The 20530-nt window shown below is 41.8% G+C and overlaps 1 protein-coding gene across 1 annotated transcript in view; it reads right to left on the bottom strand.

Moving 5' to 3' along the window:
* Positions 1-20530, bottom strand: part of ARHGAP44 (Rho GTPase activating protein 44) — a 261012-nt gene that overhangs the window by 56790 nt on the left and 183692 nt on the right. Inside the window, exons 7-8 of the mRNA XM_064271800.1 lie at positions 13373-13490; positions 1240-1308 (exon numbers count right to left, since the gene is read on the bottom strand). Coding sequence (XP_064127870.1) covers positions 1240-1308; positions 13373-13490 — 187 coding nt within the window. The remainder of the gene's footprint in view (positions 1-1239; positions 1309-13372; positions 13491-20530) is intronic.

The raw sequence follows: 20530 nt of genomic DNA, 5'->3' as shown, positions 1-20530 counted from the left end.
TGCATATTGCAAGTTGTTAACGAGTCTTCCTCCAATCCTGATTCCCCGTTCTTCTTCACATAGCCCAGCTTCTTGGATTATTTGCTCAGCAAACTGATTGAATAAGTATGGTGAAAAGACATAACCCAGACGCATACCTTTCCTGACTTTAAACCACTCAGTATCCCCTCGTTCTGTTCGAGCAACTGCATCTTGGTCTCTGTACAGGTTCCTCATGAGCGCAATTAAAAATTATATATTACCTTCACAAATAAAAACCAATAGGTTGTGCTTAAAAAAATACTACTATTTTAAATATGCTTTCCAATGTAGAAGTAAATGCGTATCGGCTCCTCTGAACTCCTGGGTCACTAATGAAAATTTGGGAGGACTGCTAAGAGCTCACAGCTATTCTACCACACTCATCCAGGCATTTTCAACTTTTCAGGAACTCTCCTCCTTTCTCATTCCTTTATTTTCTCTTTATTGTTCCATTACTTCCCTGACCATAAAGAAAAGTTTTAGGTCTATTCCCATTTTTAATTTTTTTTAAGTTTATAACTTTTCTCTCTATAGTGTCTTTCGACTGGCCTTGCATTTGCCCCAGTAAAGGCCAGTGTCCCAAACATTCAGACCAGGTTTTTTCTCTGCTCTCTATGTCTGCTTTCATTGATGAGAGGCAGGCAAAGAGGCCACATCAACCATCCTTTACCTACTTGTCACCATCTTCGGCAAAAGGCTAGATGAAAACAAACTTGTGCTTTACGGGGGATTATCTTCCCGTTCTCCAGGTCCTCATTATCATGGATGAGCATTTCTCAACCTCTGCACTACTGACGTTTCAGGCTGGATAATTGTTTGGGGGCTGTCATGTGCACTGCATGACTTTCAGAAGTGTCCTTGGCCTCCGCCCACTAGATGCCAGTAACATCTCCCCAGTTGTGACAATCAAAAATGTCTCCAAATATTGCCAAGTGGCCCCTGGGGGGAAGGGGCAAAGTCATCTCCAGTTGAGAACCACTGGCATAGTTCAGAGTTGCAATAATCCTCAGGGATGGGGTTGGATTTTATTCTTAAAAAAAAAATTTTTTTTATTCTTAGGTTGCGAGAAAACCACACAGGTAGAAAGGTCAAAGTCCCAGCCTTTTCTGTGATATGCTCAGCCAAGGGGCCCCTGAGTCCAAGCCCACATTCCCTTCCTGGCTGCACCATGACTCTTACAAACAGTCTCTGAGCACTCCCACCTTTCTGGAACCTTACCTTTTGAAAGTAGTTTGCATAGTCTATTTCTTTGGCCACAAAACTGTACATGTCAGCTGAGAGCTGGTCCTGTGGAAGACAAATAAACAACGAAGGTAAAACACATGTGCGAAGGTGGCTAATGCAGGGGTCCGGGCACCACACGGGAAACAGCCTTAACCATCTCTTAACCTAGGTTTCAATCACACTTGACTCATCACAAATTTTTCCCATGGGCATTTCCTTGTTTCCCAACTGCAACTCTAGAGAATGAATAAGTGTGAGAAGAACACCTATGCCAGGAGTTTCCCCAGGGATTTTCACACATGGGCCACGTCTATAGTGAAGCTGGTGTCGGGGAGAGATGTACGAGGGATTTCCATCCATCTCTCCAGCTTGTGCCACTATCCTGAAGCAAACTCCAAGTTCTAAACAGTGTTGCTGCCCTCCTCCCCCTGCCATTTCTTCTCCTGGATCATTTTAGTGCTTGGCTCTCTTTCATTCTCATTGCCAGCTGGTGGATCCCAGCATATGGGAGAGGGATGGAAATGCCACAGCTGGAGGAAGAGTGGATAAGGCAGGTAGGCAGAGAAAGGACTGCTGACTCAAACCTTGGCCAACTCTCGGCTCATCCAACATCACACACAAATCTAACAGTGTTGATAGTCCTAGCCATTTAGCTCTCTAGGGGTTCATACAGCAATGGCCTCATGCTGCACCTGAATCTGGTGTCTTCTCCTCAGAAGAGAAGAGTTTCCGGTTGCACAGAATCACCCACAGCGTGTATAATAACAGCACATTTCGAGCAGAATGTGGGGTCTGTTAGTAACCATACTGTTTAGCACATCTCTTCTCTGAACCTGTGTGTTCATCTAGACAATGGGGTGGGGTGGGGGATGTTATGGTCTCTATGGGTCCTCCCTCCTGGGTGGCCCTAGGCAGGAGATCCTTAGAAGAGATGGCTAGGTGAGAAGAGAGTAGCCTACACATTCAGGTGAGGTAAACACAAGGACAAGAAAGCGCACTAGACCCATTGCTGTCAAGTTGATTCTGACTCATAGCAACCCTATAGGATAGAGTGGAACTGTCCCATAGGGTTTCCAAGGAGGGCCTGGTGGATTCGAATTGCTGACTTTTTGGCTAGCAGCTGTAGCTCTTAACCACTATGCCACCAGAGTTTCCCAGAGAAAAAAGAAAAGGGAAACATGAATTAGACTTCATTGAGAGCAAGCAGTCTAGGTGCCGGGCACAATGTTAGGTGGAATTCTCATCTAACTCTCTTATTTGCGACGAATATGCGCCAAGAATTGAAGGACTTTTACCTTTCCTATCCACCACTGTCTGAAAAGTGTTCAACAGGAAAAAAAAAAAAAAAAGTGCTGCCGTTGAGTCTATTCCGACTCATAGTGACCCTATAAGACAGACTAGAAATGCACCCACAGAGTTTTCAAGGAGCAGCTGGTGGATTCGAACTGCCGACCTTTTGGTTAGCAGCCAAGCTCTTAACCACTGCGCCACCAGGGCCCCTTAGTAACAATTTGATGAATGAACAAATGAAGAAACTGAGGCCTAGAGATGGTAAATTCCAAAAGGGATAAAACAGGCTTGAAGCCCACCACATCTCCCTTTCACCAATGGATCCCTGAAATGGATGCCTTTGTAGGGCTGCTGAGTCAAACAAAGACCACAGAGAAAGAGGTTTTGTTGGGTACCAACCTCGTCTGCCATCCCTCACAGCTCTGCTCAGGAGCGGCTGTCACCAATCTGGCAGTGGTGAGGGGGACATTCCATGTTAAGGAAAACAGCCGAGTGATAACAATGGCTCAGCAGACAGAGGAAAGGAAGGCGCCCCTAAAAGGCTAAATGCCAAATCAAATATACCATCCGCATCTCAGCATTTGAGCTTCTCCAAGAGATGATGTTACAAAATACAGACCTTCCATATGTGACCCCAGGAAGGGATTTTTCAAAGGTACAATTGCATTGCTGTGTTATTATGCCAACAACAGGGATTCCAAACAGGACACAATGCAAATAAGAAATAAAAGTGGGAAGTGTAAAGCGGATTTCCATTTAAGTCATCAGAAAATTTTCTTCAATAGGAGAAAAATAAACTTTCAACTGTAATCACCAGAGTTTAATGTGTTAAAAAAAAAAAAGTCTTCATTTGCTTTCTGATGATTATGCAACGAATTTGCACTCAGAAAAATACAAATAACCAAATTCTCCTGTATTTCCACCCAAAAGAAAACCCAGTGCCATCGAGTTGATTCCGACTCATAACAACCCTATAGGACAGAGCAGAACTGCCCCAGAGTTTCCAAGGAGTGGCTGGTGGATTCGAACTGCCAACCTTTTGTTTAGCAGCCGTAGGTCTTAACCACTACACCACCAGGGTTCCTGTACTTTCACCACACACAGAGAATCTCTATGAATACTCTGTTCATTTCATATCTATTCTGAATAGTCACATATGTTTTTATTTGATTGCCTGACTTTCGCAAGTGGGACCAGACTGCTTTGTAGCTTATTTACCCCCAGGTAAACATGCTGTCCAATGGCTGCATGGTATTTATTAGATGGACGGGCTGCTGTCTCTATCATTGGATATGGTTTTTCCAGTGTTTCACGATTAAACATAACTGAATGAATACCTGCTTATACAAGTTTGCACCCAGCTATCGATGATTTCTTAGGATAAATTCTGTAGCTAAAAACTATTCCCGATTACATACTTCCTTACAGTTAGATTAAAAAATATCAGAAAGGTCATTATGAATTGGGACATTAAGGCTTTTGATATATATCGCCAAATATCCACTGGAAATAAAGATCACCGTTCATACTATGAGGCATAATCCATAAGTGTTCTGTTTTCCATAATAACCTCTTAATTTTGTTTAATCACTATTAAATTCATATGGGAAATTTCAATAACATGTTCTGAATTTGCATTCTTTTGATCTGAGGTTAACTTTTTTCTAGATTTATTGTCTTTGTGCTTGTCCCATTGTCCATTTCTTGTTGGCACCGAGTACCCACTTTCTTATGGGAGTCTTCGTCTATTTATGCATAAGATTTCTAAGAGTTAAAAGCTTGACTGCTAACCAAAAGGTCGCCAGTTCAAATCCACCGCCGCTTCTTCGAAACCCTATGGGGCAGTTCTGCTTTGTCCTAGAGGGTCACTATGAATCAGAATTGACTTGACGGCAACAGGTTTTTTTTTTTTTTTTCTTTTTAGATTGATGAGATCATTCACTTTATCAAATACTGCTAATATTTCTCCCCAATTTTCCACTTGTCTTTTGATTTATAGATTTTTTTTTTTTTGGCACTGTACTTTTATTATGGCTTTTCCATGTATTCAAACCTATTAAATTTTTCTCTTTGTGATTTCCCTCTGTGGCAATATGCTTAGAAAGGGCTTCTCAACCAACTATATATATGTGTGTGTATATGTATATATATTCCATAAGGAATATAACATTTAAATCTTTAATGAATTTTGGGATTTAATTGGGTACTTGGGTCCCTGTGTAGTATAAACAGTTTGTATTCAACTATTAATCTAAAGTCTGACGGCTCAAACCACCCAGTGGCACGGTGCCAGAAAGGCCTTGCAATCTGCTTTCCTAAAGCTCTGAGCCAAGAAAACCCTACGAAGCGGTCTTACTTTGTAACACATGGGGTCGCCATGAGTCAGAATCCGCTCAACAGCAATGGGTATTAGATACAAAATGTTGATTTTTTTCTAAGAGCTAACCAAATAACTCAGAATCATTCATGAATAGAGTAGATATCCCCACGGACTGGAAATGTCAACTTCATCAGATGAACATTTCATATACTTGGGTTTTCTTCTGGCTGGAATGGCTTATTTTTTTTGTTGATTTATTTATTCTTGAAATAGTTGTTGTTAGGTGTCATCAAGTCAATTTCAACTCATAGTGACCCTAAGTACAACTGAACAAAACACTGCCCAGTCCTGTGCCATCCTCATAATCACTGCTATGTATAAGCCCATTGTTGTAGCCACTGGCCAATCCATCTTGTTGAGGGTCTTCCTCTTTTTCGCTGACCCTCTACTTTACCAAGCATGATGGTCTCCTCCAGGGACTGGTCCCTCCTGATAAAATGACCAAGGTATGTGAGACAAAGTCTCGCCATCTTTGCTTCTAAGAAGCATTCTGGTTGTACTTCTTCCAAGACAGATATGTTCGTTCTTCTGGCAGTCCATGGTATATTCAATATTCTTCACCAACACCATAATTCAAAGATGTCAATTCTTCTTTGGTCTTCCTTATTCATCGTCCAGCTTTCGCATGCATGTGAGGCAACTGAAAATACCGTACATTTTGAGAGATAATAATTCAAGCTACAATAATTAGCCCAATTCATTTCCATTATGTATATTCACCTGTTGCCGTCTCACGTTCCGACTCCTGGCAACCCTATGTGTTTCAGAGTAGAACTGTGCTCCACAGCGTTTTCAAAGGCTGTCATCTTTCATACACAGATTGACAGGCCCTTCTTCCAAAGTGTTTCTGGGTGGATTGGTATCGCCAACCTTTCTGTTAGTAACCAAGTACTTATTAACAGTTGGCGCCACCACAGTTCTAATCAAATTAATTTTGGGGAAATTCAAATTTTTACACTATTGACTCTTCCCATCTAGGAGCATATTATATCTTTCAATCTTATAAAGCCTTCTTGGATTTCCTTAACAATATTTCATAACTAGCCTACATTTCATGATTTAATGGTCCGATTTTAAGTATTTCTATTGTTCAAAAAAATCCCCAAGATATTTATAAATACTGATCTCTTAAATAGTTTTTCTTGGTACAACGTAAAACTTCTGATTTCCAGTTTCACATATTTGAGATGAGGATCTTTGATGCAGGTCAATTTTATCTTTCAATGCTTACCTTTTTTTTCTTCCAGAATCTCCAGTCATCTATATTCTGGCTTTCCACTGTTTATCTTCAATATATGCCATCTTCAGCCCTAGTGGCCCAGTGGTTAAGAGCTCGGCTGTAACCAAAAGGTCAGCAATTCAAGTCCACTAGCTGCTCTCTGGAAGCCCGTGGGGCAGTTCTACTCTATCCTATAGGGTCACTATAAGTTGGAATCGGCTTGAAGGCAATGGGTTTGGTTTTTTTTTTTTTTTGTCTGTTTCCTCTCATTGTTTTCATCCCTCTTTGGTTCTTTCCTTAACGTTCTAAAAAAGGCTCAATCTTTTCTCTACATCATTGGTTCAATTTTCTGCTGTGTCAATTCTGTTCTTTATTAACAGCAATTTCATCAAGGCATTCAAACATGGTAATAATAATTTCTGATCTCATTCAATTCTCTTTCTATCTCATTTGGTGATTCTATCTCACCGTTATCTATTGTTTCCAAGGTGCATATTCCCTTGATTTCACTTGGAACACCAAGATATGTTGTCTAAAACTTATTGCTACTGTTAGCAAATCTTTTTCAACAGTGTTCTAATTCTTGAGTACTTTATTTTTTTTCTAACTTGGAAAAACAATCTATTGAGGACTTTAAAAACTTAAAATAGTAGGAGTTTCTTTCTTGTCCCTCACTGTACACTTTGACAGAATCATCTAGAAGCTAAGCTCTGTTAGGTGTAAGCTTAGTGACTCAGCAGCCTGTGGAGGTGGGGGAGGGAGCAGCACCCAGATGCCTAGTCAACTGCACTGCTACACAATTACTATTTCTCTGTGTTTGTAAAATCACCAAGCCAGGGAGCATCCTTCTGCTTATAATGTGCCCTGTCCTGCATTTTCGGTAAATAGGAATACCCCATCCAGCTTTCTTAGTGGTACTCTGCCTGACGTGTCAGGGATGCTCCCAGCACTGTGTCAGGGGAACCCACGCCCAGTGGAAGCTCTGCCACCAGCTAGCTTCCTGCTTGGTGTGGCTGTGCTTGCCCCTAGACCTCATGGGGTACAGTCCTCTGGGAGAAGGACTTCCAAGTAACACAAGTACTCCTCGCCATTCCACAGCCTTCCAAGTTAGGGGGTAGCAATAGGTTCTGCCACGGTCTCATTTACTTACTTACCATGACATAAAACTAATATTGTAACTAGAGGCATTACAAATCAAGACTCAGTGTTCTCTTTTGGTCTAACCAGACAGTGCCATATCGAGTGGCATGGCGATGGCCCTCTCACCTAATTCCTGGGCGAATGTAGATATACCCCCCTATTTTTACAACATGTGCTCATTTAAGTCAACTGAGAAAGGCAAAGAAGGTTAGACACCTACATTCCAGCTGCCATCTTTCCTGGGTTCAAGTTTGATTTTCTCAAAAAATGAAGATAATACATTAGAGAAGAATAAGATGGAAAGGAAGAGACACAAGTTAAAAAGGTGGAGGGTGGGTGGAAGAGAGGAAGAGAGAGGAAGTGGGGGAAGAGAGAGGTGGGGAGGGAGGGAAAGGAAAAGGCTCTCTAAGCAGGAGAAATAACCTGGGTGGAGCAAGGGCGAGAATACAAGGACTAGGATGTAGGGAGACAGCACCTCACAAGGGTAGACACAAGCAGGAAAGGTAAAGGTAGAAAGTATTACCTTCCAGAGAAAACCCCAGGGCTATAAACTCAAACTTTGACTATACTTTGAATGAAAATACAGCAAAACAAAAGTGATACTGCAGTCATTAGGTGGATTAATTTTATGGTCACCAGCTTCTTTATAACTTCAAGAGACTGTATCTTGATCTATGTATAGGTTCCACTGAGCACATTAAGTGTTCTAGAATTCCCATTTTTCCTAATGTTATCCATAATTTCCTAGGATCCACACAATGGAATGCCTTTGTGTATTTGATAAAACACACATAAACGTATTTTCATTACTCTTTGCTTTAGGCCAAGATCCATCTGCCAACAGCAATGATAACCCTTGTCCTGCATCCTCTTTGAATCCAGTCTGAACTTCTGGCAGTCCCCTGTTGATGGACAGCTGCAGTCATTTTTAAATTATCTTCAGCAAAATTTTGCTAGCATGTGATGGTAATGATATTATTCAATAATTTCCACATTCCATATAATCACCTTTTTTTGGAATGGGCACAAATATGGACCTTTTCCGTTCGGTTGGGTAGGTAGCTCCTTCCAAGTTTCTTCACATATATGAGAAAGCACTTACAGCACTGGTTCATTTGCTGAAGCATCTCAATTGGTATTCTGTCTAGTCCTCGAGCCTTGTTCTTCACTTAATTGTGCTCATAGGGAATCTGTACAAGGATCAAGAGGTAGTTGGTTCAAACAAAACAAGGGAATACTGCATGGTTCAAAGTTAGAAAAGGTTAGGGTTAGGGTTGTCTCGTTTCATTTTAATTACTCAATCTGTATGCTAAACAAATAATCTGAGAAGTGGACTACATGAAGAAGAATGCAGCATCAAGATTGGAGGAAGTCTAATTAACAGCCTGTGATATGCAGATGACACAACCTTGCTTGCCAAAAATGAAAACTTGAAGCATCTACTGATGAAAGCCAAAGACTATAGCCTTCAATGTGGATTATGCCTGAACAAGAAGAGAACAAAAGTCCTCACAACTGGACCAATAAACGACATCAAGACAAATAGTAAAAAAAATAAAATTGTCAATTATTTCATTCTACTTGGATCAGCAATCAATGTCCAAGGAAGCAGCAGTCAAGAAATAATGTATTGCACTGGGTAAGTCTACTGCAAAAGACCTTTTCTTTTGCTTTTTTAAATAATATTTCATTGTGTTTTAGGGGAACATTCACACAGCAGTTTAGGTTCCTATTCAACAATTTCTACATGAGTTGTTTAGTGACATTGGCTACATTCTTCACTGTTTTCTTTCTGGTTGTTTCCATTAATCTAGTTTCCCTGTCCTCTTAAACTCTCATCTTTGTTTTAAAGCAGGGCTGTGAACTGCTTCTTCCTGGTTCAACCATGGCCAAGGAAGCAAAACCGGAACAGAACCAAATTTTTAAAATTTGAGAAAACTGGAATGATGACTGGTATGGAAAAAATTATAGGTCAAAGCCCTGATGGAAACCTAATTGCCAAAAAGACCTTTTCTTAATGTTTTAGAAAACGAAGATATTTTGATGACTAAGATGCATCTGACCCAAGCCATGGTCTTTTCAATTCCCTCATATGCTTGTGAAAGCTGGAAAATGAAAAAGGAACACAGAACTGATGTGTTTGGATTGTGGTGTTGGCAAAGAATACTGACTACACCGTGGACTGCCAGAAGAATGAACAAATCAGTCTTAGAAGTGAGGATAGAGAGACTCCGACTCGCTTTTTTGGGGGACATTATGTTCGGTTTTATGTTTGGTAAAGTAGAGGGTCAGTGAAAATGAGGGAAACCCTAAATGAGATGGACTGACACAACAGCTGCAACAATAAAGTCAAACATACCAATGATCATGAAGATGGCGCAGGACCCGGCGATGTTTTGTTCTGCTGTACATAAGGTCACCATGAGTCAGAGCCGACTCTGGGGACTAGCAACATCTTCTTTGTTTTTCCTTCATTCCATACAGGTTCTTTCTTACTTTCTCTCCTCTTATTGAAATATTACGAACTACTTATATCTCTTTAGATATATTGGTTTGGGGGTCTTTTATAGGGCCCTGGAGGAAAAGAAAAAGCAGGTACATTTGGAACGAGTGGGGCTTGTCTCCTTTTGACGTATGGAAGCCAAACAGGGATTTGATGGGCTCCTGAAAGGAGTGCAGACAAAGAAGTGCACCAACCCATCTGCCTGAGGTCCTAGCTGCTTCTATCTCATGGAACCCAACATAACTAGGTTTTCTTGATGGGCTAAAGCTCACTTGGTCCCAAAGATCAGGGAAGCTCTGCTTGGCCCCCTCAGTGCCTCAACAAAGAGGAATCAAACTGCCACTTTGTTCACCTTCAGCCCACAAGAGTTCAATTTCTGGTTTGCCACAGTTTAGGAGGTTCTTGTCTTAACTGCTGAGGAAAAACCAATCCATGAAGTTACAAGGAAAAACAATCCATTAAGGAAACCCAGAAAGGAGAAGGAGAAAGACCAAAGTTGATATTTAGAAAAACTAACAGATGAAGTACAAAGTAGAGTCAGAAGAGAGTTTTAACAACAAAGCCAATGAGTGCTCTCAAGAGGATCAGCTCAGCATACAAGTAAGACTGCCCACAACAGAGTGTGTGGTTTTATTAATTGGGTATAAAGACTGTAAAGTTCATAGATGTCACAGACTAGCCAAGATAACCAAGAAAAAGAGTGGGGGTTGCCTTACTAAACATTGCATTTGCTGTATAATCATTTATAATAGAAATTGTACAATGCTGGTGCAGGGATAAACAGATTATTGGAACACAGTGTGTCCAGGAATAATCCTGAGAATTTCTCTTCAGGGAGAGGTGGCTTATTTAATAAATGGTACTGTATGACATAATTGTCTGTCCATCTGAAAGAAAACAACAGACCTCTACCTCACACCACGTACAAAATAAATTTCAAGAATTAAAATGCACAAAATGGGGGACGGGGAGTACTACAAGTAAATTAAAGCAGAAAATGTTTTTAACCTTGGGGTGCAGGATATCTCCTTCCTAATGGACGAGATGGGCCACCCAGGACCTTTCCTTGTGTAAAGGAAACACATATTAGGAATCTATTAAGTTGTTAATGGAAGATGTCCACATAAACAAAGTCAAAAGACAAACTGCAGACTGGGAAAAAAACCCGCAACACGACAGAAAGAAAAAATTTAATATTCCAGATATACAGAGAACGTTCATAATTCTAAAAAAATAGAAATATGGGGCCAATTATACAAATAAGCAATTTACCAAACTGGAAATGCAAATATCTACTAAATATAGAAGAGATACAACCATTAATATTCATGGAAATTAAAATTAAAATAACAGAGATAGCTTTATTTCCCAGCAGTTTGGCAAAAACTGAGAACTTCAGCAGCATACATTACAGGTAAAGATGAGGGGGAATGTGCGTTTTCATACATAGCTGGTGGCAATGTGAACTGCAACTTCCTTTTGAGAGAGGTAAACTGCCAATATCTATTAAAAGAAAAGATCAGATATAGTCTTTGACCAAAAATATAGGCTTTGGGGAATCTAGCCTATAGAAAAAAATTACCAGTGTATGAGGATATACATATATATGTCTTTACTGTATCATTTTTGGTGATGGCAAACAAACACACGAAAATCCCACACCAGTGTGAATGTCCTTCGATAGGAAAACAGTTAAATAAATCACAGAGTGTATGTGTTCCTGTTTTGGAATACATTATCATCTTATTAACAGACTCTAACTCTAGCTTCCTTCTGCTGTAACTTTTATGGTGGCTTGGCATGTAAGCAAATGCACTGTTCACAATGGAGTCTTAATAAATATTGGTTGGGAGGGTGGTTTTCACCTTCTTTGGAAACGGAAGGGTTGCTAGGCAGAGGGGATGTTTCTCTCGATATATTTTTGTATTTTTTGCTAGTTATGGTAAACAAGTATAACTTTTATAATCTCTGTAGAAGAACTACATATACACATACATATATACATAGATACATCCACATATACATATATAGAAAGAGAGTACAACAGCAAAGCTATAAAGCTATACAGGAATGTATAAAGCTATTAACTGTTTATTCTGATGTATGTGAATATTCATATTCAGCATTCCCTCCTAACATCATCCTCTCTTGTCTTTTTAAAAAGAAATTAAAAAAAACCATTCTTAACTGAAGAATATAGATCCATGGTAGACAGGTAGAGAATACACAATGTGAACTAAGGAGGAGAGAGGAGCTCTACTTCGCAGACAGATATCTGCCATTTACACGGGAGTTCAATGACAAACCAGCGCTACTCACGCTGAATCCTGGGTCTGAGGTGTTGGTCTTACTTTGGTTGGTGGTTCCGTAGTACTACAGGTTAAGAGATAATGCATTCTTTAAAATCTTTCAATGTTTCTAATTCAAGAGGGAAACTCTGACTCTGAATGTCACCTGAATGTGAGGTCAAAGCCACCTGGACAGGGTGGCTGTGATAGACAAGCCAATGGGCACACTGACAAGACGAGGACAGCCATGAAGAATAGGCACCACATGCAAAGTGCTTAAACCAGCTGCCATTGGGTCAACTCCAGCCCATGGAGACCCCATGCGTGTCAGCGTAGAACTGTGCTCCATAGAGTTTCAATGGCTGATTTTTTTTGGAAATAGATTGCCAGGCCTTTCTTCTGAGGTGCCTCTGGTTGTAGTAGAACCACCAACCTTTTGGTTAGCAGCTGAGCATGTTATAACCATTCATAACTCCCAAGGACTCCTCTCTAATCCTGTATGTAATTAAGGCAATAGGTACCCGAAACAGTTACATAAACATGATATTTTTGTTTCTTAGGTCTAAATACAGAAACCCTGGTGGCACTGGGTTTTCTGGGTAGGTCTAAATACAGTCGGTTTCCTGGAAACCCAAGCTGACACGTATGAATGTCTCTAAGGGTGCAGATACACAGAGTATCATGAATGGTGTATTGCTAAGCAAGTCCTATAAAATGTCTGTGGGGAGAGCAGAGAGGAAGCATTTGGATGAGTACAATGAAGGGTAACATTCCATGAATGCAACGTCCCAGTTCTAAGAATGATGCACTCCTGTCTTAAAAAATGGGAAGTTTCTTTTTCTATGAATATCTCCTTGCCTAGCATTTCAACTTCAAAGAAAAGTGTCCTCCGTGAGGCAAAGAACTGATAAGGTGACTCAAGAAATATTAAGAGGTGATCAAGAAAACAAGCACTTTAATATCAACAGTGAGTGAAGCCTCTTCCAGTTGTCTAAATTTTCAACCATGCTGCGCGGTCTAGAATTTACTGCCGGGGAATCAGATGACTTACAAAAGCATCATGCGGGAACAACGGCCATTTCCTCTTCACCTACTATGTAGGAACACCAATGACAAACCCACTGCCACCCCCCGTCAACTCGTTGGGATCATGCTCGGCTTTTTGGGGACACCAGCAGGCAAGCACAGGGACACCTGGCTGAATTAGATGCTCAGTAATAGGGTTTTTACAGAACTCCAGTGAACAAAATAGGAATCCCTTCGGGATCCCTAGTCTGTCCTAGTAGAGGAGCAAAGAAAGCGGGTACCCTGCAAATCTCCACTCTGTTGGCAGCCTCCTCCATTTCTTCCCTGAGGGCATCAGCTTTGGCACCCGCAGGCTGTAAGTTGCTGGACAAACCTGAAGACTTGGAAGTCTGCTGCCACCTGAGGGAAAACAGGAGGAAAAAGGAGATGTGAGATAGGTAGAGCCTTCGGGACATTGTGGGATAATGAAGAAAATACCTGGGTACAAAAGCACTCAGGAACTACATACACATCCTTACTTGACAGGAGAAGTAATACAAAAGCCCTAAGTACTGCTGCTGCTGCTGCTGTTGTTATAGCTGCTGTCAAACTGGCCCCCAACTCATGGCAAGACCGTGCACAAGGGAAGGAGACACTGTCCAATCCTGCTCTATCCCCATGATCAGCTGTGGATTGGACCACTGTGATCCACAGGGTTTTCACCGGCTGATTTTTAAAGTAGGTCACCAGGCCTTTCTTCCTGGTCTGTCTTAGTCTGGAAGCTCCACTGAAAGCTGTTCAGCATCATAGTAACACACAAGGCTCCAGTGGTAGATGGGTGGTGGCTGCACATGAGGTGGGCTGGCTGGGAACCAAATCCAGGTCTCTGCATAGAAGGTGAGAATTCTACCGCTAGACCAGGCGAAGGGAGACGCGCAGCAACACCGGGCGAAGAGAGACGGGCGGCAACGCCGGGCCGAGGGAGACGGGTGGCAACACCGGGCCGAGGGAGACGGGCAGCAACAGCTACCTGAAGCTGGGGATCTTCAGACCCTGCAGGCGGGATACGCACTCGCCAGTCTGCCACCGTATTTCCCTACAGGCTTCCAAAAGCTAAGTCCGAATGACAATCGCCATCACTCTCTTTTAAGCACAGACTCTGTCATTCATTTGGAGTTCATGGGTGACACAAACTGTTAACGTGCTCAGCTGCTAACAGGAAGGCTGTAGGTTCAAGTCCACCCAGAGGTACCTCAGAAGAAAGGCCTGGTAATCTACTTATGAAAAAGCAGCCAATGAACAACCTACGGAACACAGTTCCACTCTGACATTCAGGGGGTCACTGTGAGTCCGAGTCTACTCAACAGCAGCTGGTTTGGTTTTTGGCTTAGGCCATTCACGTATGTTCCCTGACTACCCTGTGGGCATGAGTTTGGAAACATTCACCTACTTGGCAGAAGCAAATGACATATGCCAAGTACAAAGATAAGCAGAAAAGATTAAAAACAATATTGAAAGTAAAAATCTACACTGGTGAGCACAAGACAACTTACTAATATCAACATTTAGGTATCTCATTGGTAACTCCTTAAGCATTTATTTTTATGGGGAGAATACTGCCGTCCTGAGGAAGCCACACGGGGGACTTTCATGGGAAGTACAAACATTTCTGGCCATTATGTCATTATCAGGAAATTACCAAAAGGAGGCCCTGAAAGAAGGTTCTAATTACACAATATTCCGGCCCAAGCAGTCAATGGGAGATAAAAGGATCCATGGTGGGGTCGTCTTCCTTTGAGTTTATAAACTTAAAAGGCTTACAGGGGCCAGCAGTTAAGAAAAATTACTAAGTGAGCCATTATCTTAAAAACTAGTCCTTCCACTTGAGTATTTATTTCCTACTTTTGAGAGAGACATAAGACATAAAACTATTTTCTCAACTCTAAGAAAAACAGCAGTGTAGTTGTGATGACCAACAGCAGCTGGAGCCTGGCTTCAGTCTTAGGAAGTCACCAGGGAGGGGGGCTTGGGGGGCCTGAAGGGTGAGCGCTGACCTGTCCAAGAGGGGAGCTGCTCTCAGCTCCAGTTGACAATGCCCAGGCAGGAGCATGGCTGTGGGTTACCAGACGTTTCAACTGACAAGAGAAACTGGAGATGTTCATTCTAAATCCACTGATGAAATGTGGCAACAAATTAAACACACATCTTTTAAATAAAACACCAGCAGAAACCCTGGTGGTATAGTAGTTAAGAGCTACGCTGCTAATCAAAAGGTTGGCAGTTCAGATCCACCAGGTGCTCCCTGGAAACTCTACGGGGCAGTTCTACTCTGTCCTATAGGATCGCTATGAGTTGGAGTCGGCTCGACGGCAATGGGTTTAAAACGCCATGCAGGCCAAAACCGTAGGGACCAAACCAGCTGCTGCTGCTGCCTCGGGGGCCATCAGTCTGCAGCCTCCAGCACAGAGGTAGAGTGCGTATCACCCTCCTTCTGAGAGTCAAGGATCTAATGATGGTGTTTACTCAATTCTTCTTTTCTGTTTTGTGAGGTCCAAGAAAAAGAGAAAAGTGCAGGGCTCCATGACACGAAAAAGAGAAAGCAAAGCACTCTTTGTAATTAGCAAAAAAGTAGTGAAATAAAAGACTCTTTGCCTCTTAAAAAACGCACCCATGGGAAAATTACTGAAAAAGGCTTAGGGACAGCAGGATGGCCTGGTGTTCCACAGGTGGACACGTGTCCTGATACCACGCTAAGAATTCAGGGGAAATTAAGAGAAGAAACATTCTATTCAATGACATTTCAATATCTAGGCTGAAATAAGTTAACAGATAAGGACTAGTGAGACTACTTGGATAATTCTTTCTTACAAAGGTCTTGAGTAAATATTTAATACTGCCCACATTTAACTATTATAAATTAGGAATTAAAGTTTTTTTTTTTTTTCTTTATATGAATAAAATATGAGATGCCATGGCTGCAACCCAGATCCCAGACATAAGCCTTCAGGGTGGGCTGTGGGATCGAGCTCCAACCACCTCCTGTTCGTGTTACCTGTAGGAAAACAACTAGCCACTGACAAAAACCTGTTGCCGCCAGTTGATTCAGATTCATAGCGACCCTACAGGACAGAGTAGAACTGCCCCATATGGTTTTCAAGGAGTGCCTGGTGAATTCGAACTGCCAACCTTTTTGGTTAGCAGCCATAGCTCTTAACCACTATGACAGCAGGGTTTCCATAGCAGAAAGAAAATGTGGTGACCGCGTACACTAAGCTGATCTCTACCGGTTTGCAGATCTGGATTAGATTTACAAAAACAAAACAAAGATCCCAACTGACTTATACTAAATACAGAAGAAAAAAAAAAAAGATATTTTCCCAAGTTATCTCATTCTTCCCTTATTTTCTTTTTTTTTTCATTCTTTAGTCGATATGCTGGTGCTTTGAAAATCTACACTTTTTCTCTCCCTTTAGAGGGAATTGTATTTGAAATAGTAATCCATTTTGATATTATAAAAACAGTAATAATAAGATTCCAAGAAAGGGCCCCTTTATGGAAACTGAATAACGAAATATCAAGGGAAACCTGGAAGAATATATACAGGTAGTATTTTGGAAAACGTGACATTAATTATGAATTTCAAGGTACAGTGGTCACCTCAGCCGTTATTCCACATATAAACTCAAAGGTTGGACTGCTCTGCTGGAGAGGAAACAGGGATCTGGACATAGTCCAAGAAGAGTTTGAGCTTTGCAATTTGACGAGGGAGGAAGATTATTTCCTCCACTCAAGGAAGCTGATGTGACACCGTCATTCTCACGTGGCTACGACTATCTGGCCTGAGCGAGATGAAGACAAGACTGAAGCCTCAGTGAAGGGCAGATGAGAAAGAAGGGCCAGAAATGGAGGTATGGAACTTCAGGTACCTGGGGAAGGATAAAGAAGACAACTGCAAGGTCACTTCTGGGTAGCATGAAGTCTAGAAGAAACAGGAAAGTTTCTTAAGTGGGACATTTATTGTTCCATCTGCCCAGTCTTCTTGTTTGCTCTGTCATCGGAATTCCTCTCTGTTATAGACTAAATTGTGTCCGTCCAAAATACTTGTTGGAATCCTAACCCCTATACCTGTGGATGTAATATAACGCGATGTACCTACCTTATATCTAAAGTAATGCAATAGTCACCTTCCATAATGCAATATAATTCATCAGTTGAGATCATACCAGTGTACAGTGGATTCTAAACCTAATCATTTCTGAATTATAAAAGCAGCAGAATGGGCAGAGACACATTCAACACTAGGGAAGACAGATGACCATGTGAGGAATTAAGTCAAGGAACCACAGAATGTCTGAGACCACATACAGGGAAGGAGTAGGGAAGACAGGTGGCCACGTGAGGATTGTCTATGAGCCAAGGGAACCACAGAATGTCTGAGACCACATACAGGGAAGGAGTAAGGAAGACAGGTGGCCACGTGAGGATTGTCTATGAGCCAAGGGAACCACAGAATGTCTGAGACCACATACAGGGTAGGAGTAGGGAAGACAGGTGGCCACGTGAGGATTGTCTATGAGCCAAGGGAAGCACAGAATGTCTGAGACCACATACAGGGAAGGAGTAGGGAAGACAGATGGCCATGTGAGGAATTAAGCCAAGGAACCACAGAATGTCTGAGACCACATACAGGGAAGGAGTAGGGAAGACAGTGGCCACGTGAGGATCATTTTTGAGCTAAGGAACCACAGAATGCCTGAGACTACATACAGGCAAGGAATCAACACAGCCAAGACCCTGATTTGGACTTCTAGTCTCCTGAATTGTTAGAAAATAAATTTCTGTTCTTCAAAGCCACCCGCTTGTGTTTCTGTCATGGCAAAAACAGGAAACTCTTCTGGAGTTTCTGCTCTAATATGTGGTCCAAAAGGGAGCTGCCATTTTTTGCCTGATCCTCCCAATGACCGGCTCAGGAGAGGGTCCCTGATATAAGTCCTATCAGTACCCAAACCTCATCACCTCAGCCAACTGGCTGGTCAAGAAAGTGGGAATTATGTAAGGCCTGGACCAATGGAGCCTCCTTTTCCCTTAGAAAAAGGAAGAGGGCTCATGCTGGGGACACACAAGCCCCAAGGGGCTTCAAGTGACCATGAAGAAAACAGATCTATCATGGATTGAATTATGTCCCCCCAAAAAAGGTGTATATCAACTTGGCTGGGCCATGATTCCAGGTATTGTTGTGATTTTCCTATATGTTGTAAATCCTGCCTCTATGATGTTAATGAAGGAGGATGGGTGGCAGTTGTGTTAGTAAGGCTGGGCTCAATCTACAAGACTGGATTGTGTTTTGAGGCAATCTCTTAAGATATAAAAGAAAGAAGCCAGCAGAGAGACAGAGGGGCCTCATACCACCAAGAAAGCAGTGTCAGGAGCAGAGAGCATCCTTTGGACCTGGTGTCCCTGTGCCTGAGAAGCTCCTGGACCAGGGGAAGATTGATGACAAGGAATCTTCCTCCAGAGCTGACAGAAAGAAATCCATCCCCTGGAGCTGACACCTGGAATCTACTAAACTGTTAGAGAATAAACTTCTCTTTGTTAAAGCCATCCATTTGTGGTATTTCTGTTATACCAGCATTAGATGATCAAGGCAAGATCTAAGAAAAAGATACCTGTAGGTAGAGAGAAGCAGAGGTGGGGTGCAGAATGACTCTTGACAGCAAACAAGACTTGGCAGCCAGTCCCAGAGGTACTCAAACCTGCCATGCTCCAGAATCTCACTTAGCTACTCGCTTCTCTAATTCCATGAGCTGCCCAGAAGTCTTCCAAACACTCCCTTGTTTTGCTGACTTTGGTTCACATGCTTCCAAAGAAAGTAGGGGTAGGGCTCAGAGGCAGCAGTTCAGCAGAGGTATAAGGTGCCCTGGACCCAAAAGGGTTGACCTTGAGATGCATGTCCAATAAAAATAAAGGCTGACTTTGGGAAGTAACGGGGCTCCTTCTTTAACCACCACTGTGATAGTTTTATGTGTCAACTTGACTAGGTTACAGTTCCCAATGGTTTGGCCAAACGCTTGCCTAGGTGATGTGATGTGATCAGATGTAATATAATATCATCGCCTTCCATAACATTTCATAATGTAATACAATGTCAATCAATTTGTTGAAAAGGCATTTCTTTAGGGTACATTCATTGTCCAGAGTATAAATGGTTATTTTGGCAGAATTCTTTCTCTCTCTTTACTCGCTGTTCTTTCTGCCTGACCTACAGATCTTGGGATGCAAGCCTGCAGTAGTATCCAGATTGTTGCCTAACCTACAAAGTTTGGACTAGCAAGCCCTGCGCCCCACAATTGCAAGAGCATATTCCTTCAAGTAAATGAATAAATCACCTCTCTCCCTTTACAGATGTATATATATATATATCTATATATATGTATATATCTGCTTGCTGAAAGTGAAGAGGGGTTAAAGCATTTACTAATGAAGATCAAAGACCACAGCCTTCAGTATGGATTACACCTCAACATAAAGAAAACAAAAATCCTCACAAATGGACCAATGAGCAACATCATGATAAAGGGAGAGAAGACTGAAATTGTCAAGGATTTCACTTTCCTTAGATCCACAATCAACACCCATGGAAGCAGCAGTCAAGAAATCAAACAACACATTGGGCAAATCTGCTGCAAAAGACCTCTTTAAAGTGTTAAAAAGCAAAGATGTCGCTTTAAGGAATAAAGTGCTCTGACCCAAGTCATGGTGTTTTCAATCATCTCATATGGATGTGAAAGCTGGACAATGAATAAGGAAGACCAAAGAAGAATTGATGCCTTTGAATTATGGTGTCGGCAATGAATAATGAATATACCAGGGACTGACAGAATGAACAAATCTGTCTTGGAAGAAGTACAACCAGAATGTTCATTAGAAACAAGGATGGTGAGACTTTGTCTCACATACTTTGGACATGCTATCAGGTGGGACCAGTCCTGGAGAAAGACATCATGCTTGATAAAGTAGAGGGTCAGAGAAAAAGAAGAAGACCCTTAAAGAGATGGATTGACACAGTGGCCGCAACAGAGGCTGCATAACAACGACCATGAGGATGGCTCAGGACCGGGTAGTATTTCGTTCTGTTGTACATGGGGTCGACATGAGTCAGAGCCAACTTGATGGCACCTAACAACAACAACACCTCTGCTTCTGTTTCTTTGGAGAACCCTAAACCAACCCATCACAGAAAAGATGCTTGTGTATCATTCGCATTCCACTTAACCCACGATCTTTAGTTGAGCATAAATGACCCTTAACTCCATTCTTCCCATCTATAATCCTACCGATATTTTAAGTTTCAGTCGTCTCTAAAAATATTAAGGTGTATATAACTGGCTTTGGAACTACCAACCAAAATGGGCTGACTGATGACAAGGACTTTCCCCAGAGTCGACAGGGAGATGAAGCCT

This window comes from Loxodonta africana, chromosome 18, assembly GCF_030014295.1.
Source record: "Loxodonta africana isolate mLoxAfr1 chromosome 18, mLoxAfr1.hap2, whole genome shotgun sequence".
Lineage (NCBI taxonomy): Eukaryota > Metazoa > Chordata > Mammalia > Proboscidea > Elephantidae > Loxodonta > Loxodonta africana.
This window is presented reverse-complemented; position numbering and strand designations above follow the sequence as displayed.